General features: G+C 43.6%; 2 protein-coding genes across 4 annotated transcripts in view; one reads left to right on the top strand and one right to left on the bottom strand.

Moving 5' to 3' along the window:
* Positions 1–3090, bottom strand: part of LOC138949515 (rab GTPase-activating protein 1-like) — a 67209-nt gene extending 64119 nt beyond the window's left edge. For both annotated transcript variants that reach the window (XM_070321342.1, XM_070321343.1), the window contains exons 1-2: positions 2952–3090; positions 1394–1851 (exon numbers count right to left, since the gene is read on the bottom strand). In XM_070321342.1, coding sequence (XP_070177443.1) covers positions 1394–1703 — 310 coding nt within the window. In that variant the 5' untranslated portion in view covers positions 1704–1851; positions 2952–3090. The remainder of the gene's footprint in view (positions 1–1393; positions 1852–2951) is intronic.
* A 298-nt stretch (positions 3091–3388) lies between these two features.
* Positions 3389–17137, top strand: LOC138949490 (tubulin alpha-2/alpha-4 chain-like). Of its 2 annotated transcripts, XM_070321325.1 has the most exons (7): positions 3389–3520; positions 10739–10961; positions 11676–11824; positions 12460–12612; positions 14830–15133; positions 15582–15805; positions 16293–17137. In XM_070321325.1, exons 1-7 carry the CDS (start codon positions 3518–3520, stop codon positions 16593–16595), a joined length of 1359 nt encoding a protein of 452 aa, XP_070177426.1. In that variant the 5' UTR covers positions 3389–3517; the 3' UTR covers positions 16596–17137. The 2 variants fall into 2 exon arrangements, with proteins under 2 accessions (XP_070177426.1, XP_070177427.1); XM_070321326.1 differs by lacking the exon at positions 3389–3520 and having other exon boundaries at positions 10821–10961; positions 14784–15133.
* Positions 17138–23267: the final 6130 nt, after the last annotated feature.

Below are 23267 nucleotides of genomic sequence, written 5' to 3'. Positions count from 1 at the left end.
AGTTAAAGAGATATTTGCAATTAAACACCCATCTGGGTCCACACGGACCCACGACCACTGGCGAAGGTTAAGTTAAAGATGCAGTGCCTAAGTCACAGCATGGCGAGCAAAGATTAGTCGTTTTGTCGCAGATTACAACATAAACAGCCAGGAGCTTCCCACAAATATGTCACATTATGCCTACACATACCTTAGGTGTTGCCAGCCAAACAAAACTGTTTTCATGCGGTTAGTCAGTTCGCATCTCCCGCCAAATAGTAATTAACACTTCCCGTGAACACGTTCTGGGGCTCATGGCTGTGTGCGGTATGTCAAAAAGGGACCCACATACCATCTTTCACAATTTTCTTACGTCATCACACACAATGTCTTGACGTAAAGTACTCAAAACAGAAAGAATTCTCCCCCTCGCCGAGACAGATCGACTTCCATGCAGGCTTTTGACGTAATTAGTTCACGTGCGGGACTTAATGTGAGCCTGGCCGAGGGCGACTAAGACCTGCCCGGTGACAGTCCAAAATTAATTTGTAAAAAATGTGCAGTTTTGACTCCTTGCATGAAAGTTTAAAAAAAAAGTCTTTTTTCAGGGCCTCCGTGCACCTGGAGTTGACAGGTCCAGTAACTTTAAAAAGGTACAACATTTTGACCAGCACAATCATAGGTACTTAATAAATTACTGCATGAAGCGTATTTTTTTCCGGTAGATACTGGATAGATCAAGCTAATTTTTTGGGGAAAATCACAATCTCGGTGCCTACCATAATTTCGACTTTAAATTTTCGTCCATGGAAAATGTTGTCACGACCGGAATTTTCAATAGGTGTAGACCGTAATACGTGGATTTAACAGGTCTTTATATTCTGGCAACAGGATGCCATATGAACCTAAAATTACATTTATAAAAACAAGGTCTGCACTTATACATAACATTGCTAAGTAATCTTTACACGGCAGTCATATCATCAAACACTCCAACGTGAATGCAAGCCTATTTTCTCAAACAAACCGAAGAATAGTTATTATTTGGACATGATTGCCCTGACTTTTCTTTAACCTTTCCTGGGTCCTGGATGACCAATATGGGATTACTGGTTGGTCTGGTGTCAGAATAATTAATGTGACTGGGTGAGACATGAAGCATGTGCTGCGACTTCTGTCTTGTGTGTGGCGCACGTTAAACGTCAAAGCAGCACCGCCCTCATATCACCCTTCGTGGTGGACTGGGCGTTAAGCAAACAAACAAACAAACCAATATGGGATTAAAGAAGACATTTTACGATGTTTTTCCTTATTCCAATGGTGTGGGTCAAGAATTGTAAAGTGCTTGGAGCTTTTTATGGCGCTTGCGTTATAGAAAAACTATTCATTATCATCATGAGTTTGATATACTGACCTTGACCTTGCCCCAGCTGTTCGTCTCCCGCATCCCCATTGTTTTCCGTTGTAGCGATGTCATCAGAGTAGAAGTTGACCGACTGACTGGAAGGCATCACATGACTCAAGTCCTTGCTCTCCGATTGGCTCATAGGACTTGTGGACAGTCTCGACTCTCCTGCGTTTCCGTCCGACATCATAGCGTCACAAATGTCGTTGAAATCTCCTGTGAATTTTAACTTGGGTTCCCCGTTCACCACTACAAACTCGTCTCCCGTTGACGACGACTCAACCGACTCTCGGCTCACAGCATCCTCTGTGGTTGCCATAGTGAGCGTGACTGAAGCAGTTCAGTGAGTACTAAAACGATTTTCATTCCTTGTTAGGTGTGCACCACTCCAGCTTAATTGCGAGGTAATGCAAATTACAACCGTCTGGGCAGTTGAACACAATGCTATGTCGATGGCATTGGCAGACCTGAAACAAAGCAACAAACACATGATGATAAATGTTTTTAACACCATCAGGGGCATGTTCCCGGGAAACAATTGTCCCTATCCATAATCCAAGCTCTTGTAATTAAGCTCTCACAAATTTCAGAGCATAGCAAAGTATGTGGTACAGCGATCTCGCGCGAGCTGCAAAAGCCGAGGTTCAAAATTCTAGCGACGTTCAAAGCATAACAAAGAGTGTGTCTCGCAAGAGCTGCTCAGATACCGAAAAGGTCTATCAACAAACACAATTTCTTTGGACTAAATGTAGTAAACACACCTATTGCAAGCTACAAAGGGACTGATGTGTGTGCCACAAACATGCATATCAAAGAGAGAGTATGTAAGCATAGACAAGACAGAAGCTTGTAATTTGTATGACCAGTATGCTCTAATTAAGCTAGTGCAATAGGAAGTTCACTTCATATTTTGAAGACGTGTCAAACATAACAGAACTAAGAACCCTTAATTTGAGATTGCGCTTTGCAATTCTGTATCAGAAATCGATCATTAAATGCATGCAATGTAATTCCTGGTTCCTGGTGCCACAAGGATCCAGAGTCTGATCGATTAATCTCACACTTCCACTGCACTGCTTCACGAAAGGCTGTAGACTCCATTGAACATGCCGGGGTTATAGAACTGCAATGGCGTGATATGTCATAGCTGTAAGATTTATCCTGTCGTTCAAATAGTCGCACTTCTTCTTAATTAAGACAGTAGTAAATGACTCAGTTGCAATCAATACGTGTTCCCTGCAACACTGCTTGACATGACTGGACATCCGGAAACAGAGAAACTCAAAGAGAGAGAGAGAGAGAGAGAGGGGATCGGGAGAGAGAGAGAGAGAGAGTTGTGCATTTGAAATATATCTTACTTCCCACACAAAAGAACCGATGCTCGTGTACTATGGTAACGCTTATCACACTAAACACGACAACAATCGCATTCAAGTCGAACTGTGCATGAATTTTGCCTGTCAAATGTCCGTCTGCATAAACAAAACACGATCAGTCGAAACAAGGCAGACGAACCATTCGCAAGCTCGACTCGTCAAACTGCAAACTGCACCCATTCTTCTCCTACCTTGCATACAAACGATGACCAACCAGCCTCGTAGATTTCTCAGCCTAAGGATGGTGTTAAAAATTGTACACATAATCCTATTTTGCTGTCACAGACTGGTATCATAACAAATTAGTTTACACATGTGTGACTGAAGGGAAGAGGGCGCTTCAGATTGACGTCACCGACGGGTTTCGTTAATCTTCGGCCATTTCCGTCGCCGGCAACTGCTGGCTTCGCGGAGTTTGCAAACAGCGGGAAATATGAATGCAAAAACATTGAAGGTCTAAACATTGAAGATAATTTCGCTGCTGTTCGCTGTAATTACGGCTAAAAATGGCATTGTTAAAAGAAAGGGTTTCGGCCTCTTACGTAAGATCAATCACAAATGTTTATTTCGGAATCCTGGAAACTTTACACTCGTCATCCAATCAACATGCTTATTATAACGGAAAGGAAACGAAACAACTAGTGTACAACATTTGGAAATCGTCATCCCGCTGCAACTGTCATTCGTGCCTTGAATCTGGAACCGCGTTACACGTTCCCATTCAACTGAGCAACAGTTACTGAATCCGTCAGCAAAAATGGTAAGATCATATACATTTTACGAGATTGTGTGCCAGCATAGTTTACTTTTGTTGAGAACGTTTTAAAACCTGCATTCGGTAGGCTGATACTTGACTGCACTCAGGAAGTCAGTTCACAGGCCGAAGCCGGGTATCGTTCACCAACACTATCATAATAAGACTAGACTACTATGATAGTGTTGGTCCAGTGAACGATACCTTCCGCCTGTGGTCAGTTCAAGTTGACAAACGCCGCGCCCGTTTAAAAAAAGTCGCGGACCGCCATTAGATCTACTGTGACAAACAAACCAGTAGATCTAGTTGAGACTAGTCGCGGCCGAACTGAGGATGTCAATTGTCATGACCGAGAAAGAACAAAAAGTCCCCAAACTTATCAGATCTTTTGAGTCGACTACGGTAAACTGCGATCAAAAGAAAAATGATAGAACTGCACCCAGTGGGCATCCACTGCCTAATTTTTTTCCTGCTCTTTCCTGTAGAAAATAACTAGGCCTAGGCTATACAGTGACGCAAAGAGACTGGACGCAAAGAGAAAGACAACACATTACAAAACAAATGAGACAAACGCACACCGTGGACCCTCCCTCGAAAAAAACATAAGCATGATTTACAAATAAAGTACAGAAGAAGATGCACAACAGTTTAGACTTGCAAGTGATACAACTATAATACCATTGATTGCTCAAATTCAAAACGTCTGTGCGGCCGCTGTTTTCGCTCTAACTTTGGGGGAAAAAAGAAAATGTCTTACTTTTCTGGCCCATACCTTCTTGGTTATTTATTAATTCATCATAATTATTATATGCGTTGAAAGTGCTGCCTATTTCGAGTTCATTGATTGCTCTGGCGGTGAATTACGTAAAGGGGTTGTGGGAGAAAATTGCCAAAAAACAACCCAACCCATTGAAAACCTGGGTACGTGCCACCAAATGTGCTACGGTACGTGCCGCCAGGCCCAACGAAAATCAGAAGGTACAATCAATCACGATACTGACTGCATTCCTTTAAAATTGGGTAAAATAAGCCTACGCCCGAAGCGCAATCAAACGGACTTTAAAACAGACAAAATGTCGTTTGGTGTTCAAATCCCAGAAGTGTAATGCCGTCTGTGTGTGTGTGTGTGTGTTATTCAGGTAGCAAAGTGGGAAGAGAGAGAGAGAGAGAGAGAGAGAGAGAGAGAGAGAGAATGAGAGAGAGAGAGGTGTTTGTGTTTGTAGTCCAATTGTGGTGATAGCTCAAATCATTCATGTGTACGGTGTGTGTGTGTGTGTGTGAGTTCGTTTGTGTTTGTTCGCTTGTGTGTGTTTGTGGAGGGGTGGGTCGTTCGGGGCTGGTCTTGTGTGTGTTTGTGGAGGGGTGGGTCGTTCGGGGCTGGTCTTGTGTGTGTTTGTGGAGGGGTGGGTCGTTCGGGGCTGGTCTTGTGTGTGTTTGTGGAGGGGTGGGTCGTTCGGGGCTGGTCTTGTGTGTGTTTGTGGAGGGGTGGGTCGTTCGGGGCTGGTCTTGTGTGTGTTTGTGGAGGGGTGGGTCGTTCGGGGCTGGTCTTGTGTGTGTTTGTGGAGGGGTGGGTCGTTCGGGGCTGGTCTTGTGTGTGTTTGTGGAGGGGTGGGTCGTTCGGGGCTGGTCTTGTGTGTGTTTGTGGAGGGGTGGGTCGTTCGGGGCTGGTCTTGTGTGTGTTTGTGGAGGGGTGGGTCGTTCGGGGCTGGTCTTGTGTGTGTTTGTGGAGGGGTGGGTCGTTCGGGGCTGGTCTTGTGTGTGTTTGTGGAGGGGTGGGTCGTTCGGGGCTGGTCTTGTGTGTGTTTGTGGAGGGGTGGGTCGTTCGGGGCTGGTCTTGTGTGTGTTTGTGGAGGGGTGGGTCGTTCGGGGCTGGTCTTGTGTGTGTTTGTGGAGGGATGGGTCGTTCGGGGCTGGTCTTGTGTGTGTTTGTGGAGGGGTGGGTCGTTCGGGGCTGGTCTTGTGTGTGTTTGTGGAGGGGTGGGTCGTTCGGGGCTGGTCTTGTGTGTGTTTGTGGAGGGGTGGGTCGTTCGGGGCTGGTCTTGTGTGTGTTTGTGGAGGGGTGGGTCGTTCGGGGCTGGTCTTGTGTGTGTTTGTGGAGGGGTGGGTCGTTCGGGGCTGGTCTTGTGTGTGTTTGTGGAGGGGTGGGTCGTTCGGGGCTGGTCTTGTGTGTGTTTGTGGAGGGGTGGGTCGTTCGGGGCTGGTCTTGTGTGTGTTTGTGGAGGGGTGGGTCGTTCGGGGCTGGTCTTGTGTGTGTTTGTGGAGGGGTGGGTCGTTCGGGGCTGGTCTTGTGTGTGTTTGTGGAGGGGTGGGTCGTTCGGGGCTGGTCTTGTGTGTGTTTGTGGAGGGGTGGGTCGTTCGGGGCTGGTCTTGTGTGTGTTTGTGGAGGGGTGGGTCGTTCGGGGCTGGTCTTGTGTGTGTTTGTGGAGGGGTGGGTCGTTCGGGGCTGGTCTTGTGTGTGTTTGTGGAGGGGTGGGTCGTTCGGGGCTGGTCTTGTGTGTGTTTGTGGAGGGGTGGGTCGTTCGGGGCTGGTCTTGTGTGTGTTTGTGGAGGGGTGGGTCGTTCGGGGCTGGTCTTGTGTGTGTTTGTGGAGGGGTGGGTCGTTCGGGGCTGGTCTTGTGTGTGTTTGTGGAGGGGTGGGTCGTTCGGGGCTGGTCTTGTGTGTGTTTGTGGAGGGGTGGGTCGTTCGGGGCTGGTCTTGTGTGTGTTTGTGGAGGGGTGGGTCGTTCGGGGCTGGTCTTGTGTGTGTTTGTGGAGGGGTGGGTCGTTCGGGGCTGGTCTTGTGTGTGTTTGTGGAGGGGTGGGTCGTTCGGGGCTGGTCTTGTGTGTGTTTGTGGAGGGGTGGGTCGTTCGGGGCTGGTCTTGTGTGTGTTTGTGGAGGGGTGGGTCGTTCGGGGCTGGTCTTGTGTGTGTTTGTGGAGGGGTGGGTCGTTCGGGGCTGGTCTTGTGTGTGTTTGTGGAGGGGTGGGTCGTTCGGGGCTGGTCTTGTGTGTGTTTGTGGAGGGGTGGGTCGTTCGGGGCTGGTCTTGTGTGTGTTTGTGGAGGGGTGGGTCGTTCGGGGCTGGTCTTGTGTGTGTTTGTGGAGGGATGGGTCGTTCGGGGCTGGTCTTGTGTGTTATCTTTATTCTTTTTTTCTGAAATTCCGTAATGATAACAAGGCAAAGCGGCCCCAGTGTTAGAGGCAAAGCCCAGTCGTTGTGTTTATCAGAAAATTATCGCAGCTATGGTTTTCGTTTAAATCCACTATAATTATGGATGTGATTGGCATCTGACATCTTCAGATGTACTCCAACATTTGTACGAGTAATAAGACACCGCTCAACAGATAATGGAAGGGCGCTGGTTCTGAGCGACGCTCAGTTCTCGAGATAGGTGTGACCAGATGACGTCATTTATACTTTCGTCATCGGAGATCTTTCGTATTTTAATCAGTGTCATTTCCCAGTTCTGTGTTCTGCGGTCGTTTTGACTGACTTTACAAGTTGAGAAAACCAATGACACTTCGTTTTTGCGAAGCAACTGAATATGAAAAGAAAAGAAAGCGTGCAGAAGTATGTTTGGGTCCTGCAAGACTTTATGACCAACGATTTCTCCCTTGGAGTTGGAAGTAAATGAAGATGTCTGCTTTTCGTCTGCTTTGAAGGTAGGGAGATTTTACAGCGCACACGGTAAATTGCAAGTCGTATTGGACACGAATTTTGTTATTATTCTTTCTTCGAAGTACCATAGATTTGTTCTTGGCCATATTTTCGACCTGTGCATCGTTATATTATGGGAAAAACACATTTGAACGCAAATTCGCAAAGTAATTTTGATCATTTGCTCCTGAACTGCAACGTCGATTTGCCAAAACAAAAAATTCTGGCTCAGTATGCGCGGGGAACATGCTGGTAGTGTCATATTTTTTAAATGGGTGTGGAAGAACTGCTCATAATTAACATAGCACTCCGGCTCTGTTATTTTTTTTCGTCACACCCAAAACCGTTATTTGTGTGGTGCGACGCAGAATTAAGATATACCGTCACGAAAACAAAAAGCACAACTTCAAATTTGTTTCTTGTTGTGATAATTCTTGAACGGATCTTCGCCGCAAGTGAAGCGCGTTTTGACATGAAACATTTAAACACCGATAAAAAAATTATAAAAGACCACACATTGGCCGAAAACTCACGTTATTGACAATGACAGGCATTTGAACATGAAATACTAAAAACTAAACTATAACTCAATATTGTAGAATATTTTCTGTCACCTGTGCCACTGACAAAAACCAAGAAAATATTTCAACACACGTAAAGACATGATGTCATAAAATGACGTCATTTTGTTTTCTAACGTGCACCTACACAAAGAGAATGTTTCTTTTCTATTTTGGGACTGAATCAACAAAGACATCAAATAATGCGGAAAACACAAACACACAACACACACACATAAAACACACACACACACACATTTATACAAACAATGCACACACACACGTTTATACACACACCAGTGGCGGATTTGGGGGGGGAGGGGGGGGCGAAGGGAAAGAAAGAAAGAAAAAAAAAGAGAGAGAGAGAGATGATTAAATGACAGTTTTGTGTCATTTTGCTTCCTCGAGAGAAAAATATTCCGGGGGGGGGGGGGTCAAGCCCCTGGACACCCCCCCCCCCCCCCACCTCCCCCCCCCCCCCCCCCCTAGCATGTTCGGGCGCTTCGCGCACTCAAATACGGCGCCTTGCGCCATCAACTTCAAGCCTTCAAGTTTGTGCAAAAATGTGTGGGTGTGCCCCCCCACACACACACACAGACGTGTGTGTGTGTGCAATCAGATGTTTTTTTGCTGCTAAATAATTACATTGATTCATGATTCTTTGTGTTAATCGTGCCTCTACGGCTATACAAAATAAATAACATTATTTGGAGGCACGTACGGATCAGTTTTCAGAGAGAAAGGAGGCACGTACGAAGATGTTTTACACTTACCTTCTTTGATCACGCACAGGACATTAACGCACAGAGATACACCGTTAAAACAAACAGTAGCAATGTATAACACCTTTAAGTATACTATACTAGTTAAAAGATCGTGCTGAAGTGAGCAGTTTGTGTGTAGACGTTAGATCTTGTTCAGATTTTGCTCCGTTATTTGTGATATTGTACCTGCACGCAATGATATGACGCAATCAGAACGCATCGCAAACTGCGTTCTTGCGTCAGCACTAAGACGAACACCTTCTGTTTCAGTTCTTCAACTACTGTATCTAAGGCAGCTGACAGCCATTTTTCGGGGCAAACCCGCCAAATTCTGCCTTGTTATTAGGTGGATCAAAAGTGCCGAACTAACTGAGGTGGATCAGATTGTCGAGGGAGGGTCCACGGTGTGAAAAGGGATGCGGGGTTATCCCGTCGTCTGCCGTCTGTTACTTTTGTTTTGACGCTTTTTTGAGTCACTTGAGAAAAAGTGACTCTATGTAATCGGTCAGTGTTAGTCTGTCCGGCCGGCCGTCCGGCCGGCCGTCCGGCCGGCCGGCCGTCCGTAGACACCACCTTAACGTTGGACTTTTCTCGGAAACTATCAAAGCGATCGGGCTCATATTTTGTTTAGTCGTGACCTCCAATGACCTCTACACTTTAACGATGGTTTCGTTGACCTTTGACCTTTTTCAAGGTCACAGGTCAGCGTCAAAGGAAAAATTAGACATTTTATATCTTTTCTCGGAAACTATCAAAGCGATCGGGCTCATATTTTGTTTAGTCGTGACCTCCAATGACCTCTACACTTTAACGATGGTTTCGTTGACCTTTGACCTTTTTCAAGGTCACAGGTCAGCGTCAAAGGAAAAATTAGACATTTTATATCTTTGATAAAGTTCATCGGATGTGATTGAAACTTTGTAGGATTATTCTTTACATCAAAGTATTTACATCTGTAGCCTTTTACGAACGTTATCAGAAAAACAAGGGAGATAACTAGCCTTTTCTGTTCGGCAACACACAACTTAACGTTGGGCTTTTCTCGGAAACTATAAAAGTGACCGGGCTCAAATTTTATGTGAACGTGACTCATTGTGTTGTGAATAGCAATTTCTTCCTGTCCATCTGATGCCTCATATAATATTCAGAACTGCGAAAGTGACTCGATCGAGCGTTTGCTCTTCTTGTTTCTTCTTTTTTTTGACTCACATGCGAAGCAAAAGTGAGTCTATGTACTCACCCGAGTCGTCCGTCCGTCCGTCCGGAAAACTTTAACGTTGGATATTTCTTGGACACTATTCAGTCTATCAGTACCAAATTTGGCATGATGGTGTATGATGACAAGGCCCCAAAAAACATACATAGCATCTTGACCTTGCTTCAAGGTCAAGGTCGCAGGGGCCATAAATATTGTCTAAAAAACAGCTATTTTTCACATTTTTCCCATTTTCTCTGAAGTTTTTGAGATTTAATACCTCACCTATATATGATATATAGGGCAAAGTAAGCCCCATCTTTTGATACCAGTTTGGTTTACCTTGCTTCAAGGTCAAGGTCACAGGAGCTCTTCAAAGTTGGATTGTATACATATTTTGAAGTGACCTTGACCCTGAACTATGGAAGATAACTGTTTCAAACTTAAAAATTATGTGGGGCACATGTTATGCTTTCATCATGAGACACATTTGGTCACATATGATCAAGGTCAAGGTCACTTTGACCCTTATGAAATGTGACCAAAATAAGGTAGTGAACCACTAAAAGTGACCATATCTCATGGTAGAAAGAGCCAATAAGCACCATTGTACTTCCTATGTCTTGAATTAACAGCTTTGTGTTGCATGACCTTGGATGACCTTGACCTTGGGTCAAGGTCACATGTATTTTGGTAGGAAAAATGTGTAAAGCAGTTCTTAGTGTATGATGTCATTGCTAGGTTTAGCTGAAGGTCAAGGTCATGTAAAGGTCAAGGTCAAGCATGTGAGTCGTATGGGCTTTGCCCTTCTTGGTTTTTTTACAAATGCAATAAAAAAAAGTCTAGGGTCGGCGGGAAAAAACTAGGTAGGGTCGGGTGACCAGAAACATACAACTTTTTTTTTTGGCCTAAGGGTTATACACACACACACACACACACACACACACACACACACACACACACTCACGCACGCACGCACACGGGAATAAGAGTAAGTCCCGGGATTGTTTGATGTTTCATCGTGATGCTTCACTGACTAACCGTGGACAACTTGGCTCTGTGCTGTGCAGCGTGAGTGTATCTCTATACATGTGGGGCAAGCTGGGGTGCAGATCGGCAACGCCTGCTGGGAGCTGTACTGCCTGGAGCATGGCATCCAGCCTGACGGTCAGATGCCCTCAGACAAGACCATCGGGGGTGGTGACGACTCCTTCAACACCTTCTTCAGCGAGACTGGAGCCGGCAAGCACGTTCCCCGCGCTGTCTTCGTCGACTTGGAGCCCACAGTCATCGGTGTGTAGCAGTTAAAAAACCCATTACATATTGAGCAAGATGATTGTTTAGCATGTTGTGTTCATTTTTTTCAAAGGTAATTTTAAGTCGTTTCCCTGCGGTAAGAATAAGATGTCGATGTATTTCAGAGTTGGGCTTCCATTAGATAACGACGGATCACAGATGATTTATCCAGTAACAATTTATATTTTCCCGTGCTCAAGTATCAATCAATCAATCAATATGAGGCTTATATCGCGCGTATTCCGTGGGTACAGTTCTAAGCGCAGGGATTTTTTATTTTATTTTATTTTATGCAATTTATATCGCGCACATATTCAAGGCGCAGGGATTTATTTATGCCGTGTGAGATGGAATTTTTTTTACACAATACATCACGCATTCACATCGGCCAGCAGATCGCAGCCATTTCGGCGCATATCCTACTTTTCACGTACCTTTACTGTACATCAAATCTTGTGATATGCCCATCTCACATGATAATGCAGACTCCACAAGGAACGTCATGTATCCAAGGGAAAGAACTGATTGTAAGTCCTGTAGCTGGGGGATCCCACGGCAGTTGGGTCCAGATGACTTTCTGAACTGAATAGACTTTTACTTGTCAATAATATCAGCGCCTGTTGTTTGTTACCAGAAATTGTGAATATCAGCGCCTGTTGTTGGTTAACTCACAAAACATTGTGAATATCAGCGCCTGTTGTTTGTAACCAGACGAGGTGAGGACGGGCACCTACCGCCAGCTGTTCCACCCCGAGCAACTCATCACGGGCAAGGAGGACGCCGCCAACAACTATGCTCGTGGTCACTACACCATCGGCAAGGAGATCGTCGACCTCGTGCTCGATCGCATCAGGAAACTTGTGAGTCAGAGAGTGGAACACATGGTTTCTTATAGTAAACTATGGGCATTTATCTCATAGTCATTTTACGGTCCAGATTTTCGTTACAGGTCGGGAAATTTGAGGTCAGTTCGGGAAATTGAGTGGAGCAGAACATTCTCCAAGATATTGAAATCAGATGAAGAAGATTCAAGGGAGTCAACTCGTGGTAGAAAAGTGTGATCTCAACATTAACAGTGTCTAAGGAATGTCGGCTTCTGCTAGATGCACCGCACAGAATGATGACTCAGCATGACTTTTGTTATGCTTATTAAAATGTAAATGATGTATTTAGCAAAACAAAAGTTCAGGGGTGTTGTTGAAGTATGAGAAGGAGCTAGGTGGCTGATAAAAGTATCTGTCCATTTCGTTTTGTTTGAGGGGGGGGGGGAGGGGGGGGGGGGGGAGGGGATTCAAGGCAAGACAGGTTTTAGGAACCCTGGGTTAGCTGTTACTTGAAAGGTGGAGAAAGAAACCCCGAAAAGGAAACGTAGCCTTTGGGAAACCGTGACATATTTTCTCTGATAGATTAGGGTGTGTGACCACCGTAGTTAAGATGCATCGCAAGCAGTCCACGATGACATGTCTGTGAAAGACTTGAACTGTTCGTGTTGCAGGCCGACCAGTGCACAGGTCTGCAGGGCTTCCTCATCTTCCACTCGTTCGGTGGGGGCACGGGCTCTGGCTTCGCCTCCCTCCTCATGGAGCGTCTCTCTGTCGACTACGGCAAGAAGTCCAAGCTCGAGTTCGCCATCTACCCCGCGCCACAGGTTAGAATCACAGTCTGCTCTGTATAAGATGATGCCTCGTTCAGGGTTTGCTTGAGGGGGATTGGTGAATGATGAATAATTTAGTCAAGAACACGCATTCATGAGGGAAAAAATATACACTCACAAGACAAGATTTTTAATAAGCGCCATCCTTTCTGAAGTCTCTTTATATCGGTGGGAGGGGTTACTTTACGGTTTCCTGTCGGTTACGCACGCGCGTGTGTGAGTGTGTGTTTAATAGAATGTTATTGTTATAAGAAGAACGACATAATCAATTATCAAGGACGGATGCAGATAATATGTGCAAAGTTATATATAAACAAGTCGCGTAAGGCGAAATTACAACATTTAGTCAAGCTGTCGAACTAACAGAATGAAACTGAACTCACTGCATTTTTACAGCAAGAGCGTATACTCGTAGCATCGTCAGTCCACCGCTCGATGCAATGGCAGTGAAATTGACAAGAAGAGCGGGGTAGTAGTTGCGCTGAGAAGGATAGCACGCTTTTCTTTATCTCTATTCTTTTTAACTTTCTGAGCGTGTTTTTAATCCAAACATATCACATCTATATGTTTTTGGAATCAGGAACCCACAAGGAATAAGATGAAATTGTTTTTAAATCGATTTCGGAAATTTTATTTTAATAATAATTTTTTTATTTTTAATTTTCAGAGCTTGTTTTTAATCCAAATATAACATATTTATATGTTTTTGGAATCAGAAAATGATGAAGAATAAGATAAACGTAAATTTGGATCGTTTTAAAAACAATTTTTTTTTTACAATTTTCAGATTTTTAATGACCAAAGTCATTAATTAATTTTTAAGCCACCAAGCTGAAATGCAATACCGAAGTCCGGCCTTCGTCGAAGATTGCTGGGCCAAAATTTCAATCAATTTGATTGATAAATGAGGGTGTGACAGTGCCGCCTCAACTTTTACAAAAAGCCGGATATGACGTCATCAAAGATATTTATCGAAAAAAAGAAAAACACGTCCGGGGATATCATTCCCAGGAACTCTCACGTCAAATTTCATAAAGATCGGTCCAGTAGTTTGGTCTGAATCGCTCTACACACGCACACAGACAGACAGACAGACACACACCACACACACACACACACACACACACACACACACACACACACACACACACACCACGACCCTCGTCTCGATTCCCCCCTCTACGTTAAAACATTTAGTCATAACTTGACCAAATGTAAACAAGTCGCGTAAGGCGAAATTACTCATTTAGTCAAGCTGTGGAACTCACAGAATGAAACTGAACGTAATCCGCCGCTAGTGCAAAAGGCAGTGAAAGTGACAAGCCTGTTTGGCGCGGTAGCGGTTGCGCTGTGCTTCATAGCACGCTTTACTGTACCTCTCTTCGTTTTAACTTTCTGAGCGTGTTTTAAATCCAAACATATCATATCTACATGATTTTGGAATCAGGAACCGACAAGGAATAAGATGAAATAGTTTTTGAATCGATTTCGGAAATTTAATTTTGATCATAATTTTTATATTTTTAATTTTCAGGGCTTGTTTTTAATCCAAATATAACATATGTTTATGTTTTTGGAATCAGAAAATGACGAAGAATAAGATGAAATTGTTTTTGGATCGTTTAATAAAAAATATAATTTTAATTACAAGTTTCCGATTGTTAATGACCAAACTCACTCATTAGTTTTTAAGCCACCAAGCTGAAATGGAATACCAAACTCCGGCCTTTGTCGAAGATTGATTTGCCAAAATTTCAATCAATTTAATTGAAAAATGAGGGTGTGACAGTGCCGCCTCAACTTGTACAAAAAGCCGGATATGACGTCATCAAAGGTATTTATCGAAAAAAAGATAAAAACATCCGGGGATATCATACCCAGGAACTCTCATGTCAAATTTCATAAAGATCGGCCCAGTAGTTTAGTCTGAATCGCTCTACACACACACACACACACAGACAGACACACACACACACACGCACACACACACACACACACACACACACACACACACACACACACACACACACACACACACACCACGACCCTCGTCTCGATTCCCCCCTCTACGTTAAAACATTTAGTCAAAACTTGACTAAATGTTAACAAAAAGGGTATAGCTAGTAGACAATAAACTATCTTATTTCCCTGTCGCGGGTTTACAGCCTCAACTCGACACGAATGCTGACAATCTTCGGTGTGTACGTGCAGATCTCCACGGCAGTGGTGGAGCCCTACAACTCCATCCTGACCACGCACACCACACTGGAACACTCGGACTGCGCCTTCATGGTTGACAACGAGGCCATCTACGACATCTGTCGCCGTAACCTGGACATCGAGCGGCCCACATACACCAACCTCAACCGTCTCATCGCTCAGATCGTGTCTTCCATCACGGCCTCCCTGCGTTTCGATGGCGCCCTCAACGTGGATCTGACCGAGTTCCAGACCAACCTGGTGCCCTACCCCCGTATCCACTTCCCTCTCGCCACCTACGCTCCCGTCATCTCGGGTATGTAGGAAACAACCACATGGATTTTACAAAGTTGATTTACTTTACTGATCGTAAGACTGACAAAATGTTACCAGCAAATGGTTCATCTCTGTCTGATGCGTAGAGTTCAAAACTGCATTCCCTATAACTACATTTGGATTTTGATGGCTGTGAACTTTGAAGTAAAGGTCAACTGTCAATTAATCTTTTATCGTGAGATTGAATGACTTTCAGGGAAATTCAGTCTGTTCTCCTAATCCCTGAACTAAAGCGTGTGCCTGGGTGAACAATGTGTGCCTGCAGATCAGGTGTAAAGTACAAGCACTGGGATCCAAGCACTAGTTCAAATCTCAAACAAGTCATACTTTCTGTCATTGCGACCCAGGGCTTTAGTTCCCACTCAGTTGGACACGTTCTCGTGCATACCGGGGAGTTAATATCTGAACACCTGGTTCTTGTTTTGCAGCCGAGAAGGCGTACCACGAGCAGCTGTCTGTGGCTGAGATCACCAACGCGTGTTTCGAGCCAGCCAACCAAATGGTCAAGTGCGACCCGCGTCACGGCAAGTACATGGCGTGCTGCATGCTGTACCGTGGTGACGTCGTGCCCAAAGACGTCAACGCTGCCATCGCCACCATCAAGACCAAGCGCACCATCCAGTTCGTCGACTGGTGTCCTACAGGTTTCAAGGTCAGTCTGGCGGCGTCACACTCACTTGGCATTCTCATGTGTTGGGTTGGGTTATAAGCATTGTGTGTTGGTTCACCGAGGTGTAGACTTTGGCAGTCGTACGTTCTTTGTTAAATCTATTGTGTTGCACGAACTCTGAAATTCAGAACATTGTCATAAGTTATCTCTCGGTCTCTGTCTACCCCCCCCCCCCCTCTCTCTCTCTCTCTCTCTCTCTCTCTCTCTCTCTCTCTCTCTCTTTCTCTGCGCATGCACGGGGGATGCACACACATACACAAACCTTTTATTACATCTTGTTATTTATGATTTAAAAAATCACCGTTGTCAATTTGAAGCTTTCCATTGACTTGACTTCAGTCAGATTTTGATAGCTATTGCGTACTTTTGGTGAACTGTAGCCAGCCCTCTTTTGTCTTGACTTCAATCAGATTAAGATAACTATTGCGTATTTGTGGTGAACTATAGCCAGCCCTCTTTTGACTGGCAGGTTGGCATCAACTACCAGCCCCCCACCGTGGTGCCTGGCGGTGACCTGGCCAAGGTGCAGCGTGCTGTGTGCATGTTGAGCAACACCACCGCCATCGCCGAGGCCTGGGCCCGTCTGGATCACAAGTTCGACCTCATGTACGCCAAGCGCGCCTTCGTGCACTGGTACGTGGGGGAGGGCATGGAGGAGGGCGAGTTCTCCGAGGCGCGAGAGGATCTGGCGGCCCTGGAGAAGGACTTCGAGGAGGTGGGCATCGACTCTGTGGAGGGCGAGGGAGAGGAGGAGGGTGGGGAGGAGTACTAGGCGGCCTCGCTTGTCTCCCTTCCACCACCGTCTCGGCACCTGTTACTGACGGTCTTAATGGTTGATTTTTGTTACCAGCGCAACTTTGATGAAAGGACACAAACTCATTCATTCAAGAGATGCAGCATGTTCTCAATTTTAACGCAAAAGGCTACCAGTTGAAAGATAGTTGATACATCATGGTTTGAAACTCGGACTAATACTTGCATGATGTTTACAACCGACAAGTGTGGTTGAAAAAAAAAGAAAAATTAAAACACTGACAGATGTTTAGTATTGTAACATTTTCATGAAAATAATGTTGCTAAAGGTAATTTAGAAGATTTTTTTATAAAGGTAATTTAGAAGATTTTTTTTTAAATCCTTTTTTCTTTCCCCTTTTACAAATCCCCTCAGCTTATCCTCCGAACGCGTATTACGTTGTATCTGAACTCGTCCGTCCAATCCAATATATTGCTTTTTTAACAACAAGTTGATAAGCTTTGCTTGTGCGGCATTGTTATCTGTAATCAATTTTGAATACAATTGTTTAAAAAAAACCATCCAGGCAATTTTGTTTTTTAGACATGTCTTTTGTGTGTGTGTTGAGGCGAGCATTATCCGAGTCTTGGGTGGCTCAGTAGACCAGTCCGTTTCCTGAATTCTCATGCAAACAAAAAGCTAAAACGAAATCTCTCTCTCTCTCTCTCTCTCTCTCTCTCTCTCTCTCTCTCTCTCTCTCTCTCTCTCTCTCTCTCTCTCTCTCTCTCTCTCTCTCTCTCTCTCTCTCTCTCTCTCTCATACGCATATATAACAAACGCAGTTGAGTTCATTGAAACTGAAAAATAAATACTGAGTGCAAACATATTCAGTCTCATGTGAAATGTTGAAATCCGATGGCAATCTGTGAACTGCCCTATCAGAATACACAATATTTGATTGCCCAAGTTTTGGAATTCGTTTGGATAGATGCGGTTTTCACACCGTACACTCTAGTCAAGCACACCCAACATACACAGCTAAAAAAGATAAATGAATTCAACGACATCAATTAAAATACATTCTCTAACATTTACAACATAATTAATATCAAGCGTCAATCACGCACATACACACACACACAAGACACGTACATATATCGTCAGAGAAATCACAGGATCTGGAATAAGCAGAACTAAAAACATTGAGACATACAAATCAAAAATACAATGAATTTGAGTTGTGTCTGCTGGTCTCGATACTAAAACTCCGGCCTTATTCGCAATCACGCACGCACGCACACACACACACACACACACACACACAGTAAAATAAATCACAGGAGCCGGTAACAGTAAAAGTTTACTGATCGGACAGGAAATACAATAATTAAATTCAAACAAGTCGCGTAAGGCGAAATTACTACATTTAGTCCTTCGTCGAAGATTGCTTGGCCAAAATTTCAATCAATTTGATTGAAAATTGAGGGTGTGACAGTACCGCCTCAACTTTTACAAAAAGCCGGATATGACGTCATAAAAGACATTTATCGAAAAAAAGAAAAAAACATCTGGGGATTTCATACCCAGGAACTTCATAAAGATCGGTCCTGTAGTTTCATCTGAATCGCTCTACACACACACACGCACAGACAGACAGACACACACACACACACACACACGTACACATACACCACGACCCTCGTCTCGATTCCCCCTCTATGTTAAAACATTTAGTAAAAACTTGACTAAATGTAAAAAGAATCTGCTGACCACTATTCTCCCTACACACACACACGGACCCTCCCCCCTCCACACACACACATACACACGGACCCACCACACACACACGGACCCCCACACACACACCTATTTATAAATATCACAGAATGGACGTAGAAAGTATTGCACTGCACTTTGTCAGAATCATTGAACAGATCAGCGGCAAGTGGACATCGTCTTAACTGCTAGTGGATAAAAACTCGTGGGGTTTAAATGGAAAAAAAAGCAAAAAAGGCATGTTTGTGTGTGTGCGTGAGTGCATGCATGTGTGGGAGTGTGTGTGAAGGCATGTAGCATAGATAGGCCTACCTTTCATGCTTCATCTTTTACAAACTTTTAACTTTGTGATAGGATTTAATGATATTGATAATAAAACCTTATTGTGCGCAATTACTCTGTGTTGTTCGATTATATCAATTCAATAATATTTATCTTTATTTCTGCATTTCAATACCTGCAATACTTAAAGTCATGAATGACTCAAGATGAAATGGTTTTAACAACAATTATAAACCTTTGAACACATGATTTCCCCCAATTCCGATTTCCCCTAGTAAAAACTGGAATTCCCATCTCCACTGAAACTGGATTCCCGTTTGCACTACGGCAAACTGGAATTCCAATCTTCACTAACAAATATCCAGTGGAGATGAGAATTCTAGTTTGCCCTAGTGCAAACTGGAATTCCAATATCCACTAGTGCGATTCGGAATCTCACTGGATTCTCATTTCCACTATGACATATACATCAATTTATGAATTGCGTTCAAACCAATTAACTTACAAAACTAAAACTCGGTGTAAATATGAATGAATAATAGATGAATGAACTGCCGTTCATGAAAGTTACAGTACTTTTCGTTGTTGATTTTTTTCCTAACTACGTTTCAAACTGACAATTTGCACTCAATGCGCAACAAATTTGAAAGAAACCTGACCCAGAACGCGCGGAGGACTCACAAAGTAAAGAAATAGGTGGAGGTAAGTTAAAATGAATACTTACGCTTTGCCTCAAACAACTATTTGAGGGAAATAAGGACTGTGAATGACGCTAGATGTGATTTTGGGGAGAAACTCACCTTGTTTTGGGTCTCTCACTGGTTCGCAGCCAGGACACAGTCACTGGACTTTGCCTAGTGCAGCCGCGTTTCCGGCGTGTTGTCCGACTCGTTTCATCCCTCACACACACGCATGCTTATCTATTCCCGTCATTTACCAAAATCACGAGGTGCACAAACTTACTGACTAAGCTGCATAAACTAGTCCACGTCTCTATGACACGAAGTGTGTGCTTGGGGGCATATCAATAAAACAGCTTTCAATGCAAGTTTTTGTTTCTGACAGCAACATTTTTCACGTCATCTTTGAATACCAGGCCCTTCAATCAGGAGTGGGCTTATGATATGCTGGGTGATCTTAGAATAACCCTTTTTAGCGGATGAGCGTATGATACGAAGAGCGGGGCACGAGGTGAGTGTCTGCAGAAAAAATGTAATAACTCCTAAAATACTAATTATCCTGCAACCATATTACAGTTGTCAAAACCCGAAATGTAGCGCTACTTATTCACGTTGCTCTTTTTACAAAAAAATGCGTATCTATTGAATAACTATCCAAAACACAAGGCAGGTCGCTGATTTGTGGTCGGGTGCTCTTATGATATCCCCCTGTGCGCTTATGATAGCTTGATTTTCGGATCGGATGCGCTTATGACTGGTTTTTCGCTGCGCTGCCTAGTTTTTTGCTTGATGACCTGAATGATCTTAATTAAATGTTCTCATTTTACAGATCATGGATTATAGATGTTACCATTGTGGAGAAGGGTTCTCCATCTTCAAAGAAATCATAACCCACACAGTTGATAAACATGAAGCACATAAGCTTCGGTATTGTTTTGTTCAGCTTAACACGGAGTGCCTAGAACTTCCGAAAAGAGGCTGAAACGGAAATCTTCCCGGCTGTCAGGACCTACTGAACCGAGCAGGGGAGACCGCGGTGTTCGCCAGTACTTCCGTGTTGACGAAACCAAAGTGGCAGTTTTCTCATGTCAGACATGGGATTGAGCTGGAGTAGCTGATTAAGTGTGTGTGTGTGTGTGTGTGTGTGTGTGTGTGTGTGTGTTTGTGTGTGTGTGTGTGTGTGTGTGTGTGTGTGAGTGTGTGTGTGTGTGTGTGTGTGTAGGACATGCAAATGTGTAACATGCGAATGTACTGACTAAACAGTATGTCTTTTTTATGCTGTGAGACAATGTTAATGATAACCGGGATATATTATGACTTGACAAGGCTTCAATGACTGTACATGCAATTTAATTACAGTTAATTAATAATGTGTGTGTATGCGTGTGTGTGTAGGACATGCAAATGTGTAACATGCGAATGTACTGACTAAACAGTATGATGTCTTTTTTATGTTGTGAGACAATGTTCATGATAACCGGGACATATTATGACCAGACAAGGCTTCAATGACTGTACATGCAATTTAATTACAGTTAATTAATATTAGAAAGTATAGAAAGTAAACTTATGAGAGAGAGAGAGAGAGAGAGAGAGAGAGAGAGAGAGAGAGAGAGAGAGAGAGAGAGAGAGAGAGAGAGAGAGAGAGAGAGATTGAAATTAATATTTTGCAGTTTTCTATGCTTTTATTAAAACCAATGATATGAAACTAATCTTGCGTCTTCATAAAACCAAAAGGAGTCAAATTAAAACTCTAACAAACAAGTGTTTATTTCCTTTTCACAAAGTTCATGATAACCGGGACATATTATGACCAGACAAGGCTTCAATGACTGTACATACAATTTAATTACAGTTAATTAATATTAGAAAGTATAGAAAGTAAACTTATGAGAGAGAAAGAGAGAGAGATTGAAATTAATATTTTGCAGTTTTCTATGCTTTTATTAAAATCAATAATATGAAACTAATCTTGCGTCTTCATAAAACCAAAAGGAGTAAAATTAAACTCTAACAAACAAGTGTTTGTTTCCTTTTCACAAAGTTCTGAACAGTAACTTTAAAGCGGTTGCAACATCAAAGGTGGATAAGAATCCTTAGATGTTTTTGTTTCCTGGGTAACCCTGCATCTGCTTTTGACATGACGATCTCTTTCCTGTCTGAACTTGATTTCCACGCCACAAAACTGGCACCGAAACTCTGGCATTGGTGCATGCGTCAGCCTGTGCTGAGTTAAAGCCTTCTTCGATGGGCACACTTTGGGGCATTCATCCCACGGAAAGCTCTGTGACGGTTTGCTGCTGCAGGAGTGCTGTGTAAGACTGGTCCTGCTCTGGTAAGTCTTCTTACAGGCAGCACAGCTGAATGGCTTCTTCTTTTCATGGCCGTTCAAGTGAGACTCCAGCGCGACTTGACTAACTAGCGCCTTTTTACAGATGAAACACTGGAAACCCTCTTCGTGAGTAGCCCTGATAGATTTGGCAAGTGCTTGTAGGTGTTTCCAGAAGCGGTACACAGGTGAGTCTTCCCCCTGTCCTTCCGAGTTCGCAGGCGTGCTGCTGGCTGGGGGTGGTCCTGGGTCAGCCTGGGTAGTTTCCACTTGAATCTCCTGAGATATGTCCAGGTCAATACCACTGCCGTCCATGATCCCAGAATACTCCATCTACAAACAGAACGCATCTCAAACCCTATTAGTGTTTTTGTTTTCAAATCAACATTCCTTTATGAAAGTGGTGTGTGTTTTAGCTAGGATAATGAGCGTGAAATAATTGAGAGATGTCATTGAGGCTGCATTTTTGTCTAACCCTTTTTCTGTCTAGGCGCAATAGTGCAATTCTGGCTAGTTTGTCGGCAGTATTAGTAGGAAGTATAAAAAGACACAAAACATCTCACTATTGGTCGTACATTTGGTGAAGCAGAGAACTATATTATCTCTATACCTTCCTGTCACTGGAAGCAGCAACACTTGAAAGCATAAGTTCCCTTGACAAAAGTCATTTATGATTGGCGTCATCTATGAATGACGTCACTGTCTAGACAAGTGCCGGTATTGGCAAACCTTGTCGCGGCAAAGGGCTAAATAAAATATTGTGTATACGTTTTAGTAGCAACAAGGTAGCAAGAAAGTGGGAACTAAGCAGAGCAGCGAAAAACCAATCATAAGCGCATCCGATCCGGAAAATCAAGCTATCATAAGCGCACAGGGGGGTATTTCATAAGAGCACCCGACCACAAATCAGCGACCTGCCTTGTGTTTTGGATAGTTATTCAATAGATACTCATTTTTTTGTAAAAAGAGCAACGTGAATAAGTAGCGCTACATTTCGGGTTTTGACAACTGTAATATGGTTGCAGGATAATTAGTATTTTAGGAGTTATTACATTTTTTCTGCAGACACTCACCTCGTGCCCCGCTCTTCGTATCATACGCTCATCCGCTAAAAAGGGTTATTCTAAGATCACCCAGCATATCATAAGCCCACTCCTGATTGAAGGGCCTGAATACGGGCACTGTGGGCTATATTTTCAATGATCACTTTATAATGCAGCACTGAAAAGAGGAATATGTATGGAACTGAGATAGAGAACGAGTAAAGAGTAATAGAGAGAGAGAGAGAGAGTATAGAGACTGAGACTAGAGAGAGAGAGAGAGTAAAGGTAAGAGACAGAGAGAGTAAAGGTAAGAGAGACAGAGAGAGTAAAGGTAAGAGACACAGAGAGAGAGAGAGAGAGAGAGAGAGAGAGAGAGAGAGAAAGAGAGAGAGTAAAGGTAAGGGAGAGAGAGAGATAGAGAGAGAGAGAGAGAGAGAGAGAGAGAGAGAGAGAGAGAAAATAAAGCGAGTTTGACAAATTTTGTTTCAGCTTTTTGTTTGCACGCGATTTAGGAAACGGCTCTACTTGTGAGTCACCCAAAGGCTCGGATATTCCTCACCTCGCCTCACCACATACACAAACACAAACAAAAGACAAATGTG

This window comes from Littorina saxatilis, linkage group LG15 (assembly GCF_037325665.1).
Source record: "Littorina saxatilis isolate snail1 linkage group LG15, US_GU_Lsax_2.0, whole genome shotgun sequence".
NCBI classification, from domain to species: domain Eukaryota; kingdom Metazoa; phylum Mollusca; class Gastropoda; order Littorinimorpha; family Littorinidae; genus Littorina; species Littorina saxatilis.
This window is presented reverse-complemented; position numbering and strand designations above follow the sequence as displayed.

Bases quoted from the DNA above. Each gene is read 5' to 3' on its own strand.
- LOC138949490 (XM_070321325.1), top strand. The intron at 12,613-14,829 runs GTTAGAATCACA...GTGTACGTGCAG, and splicing joins CCATCTACCCCGCGCCACAG to ATCTCCACGGCAGTGGTGGA. The intron at 15,134-15,581 runs GTATGTAGGAAA...CTTGTTTTGCAG, and splicing joins CTACGCTCCCGTCATCTCGG to CCGAGAAGGCGTACCACGAG.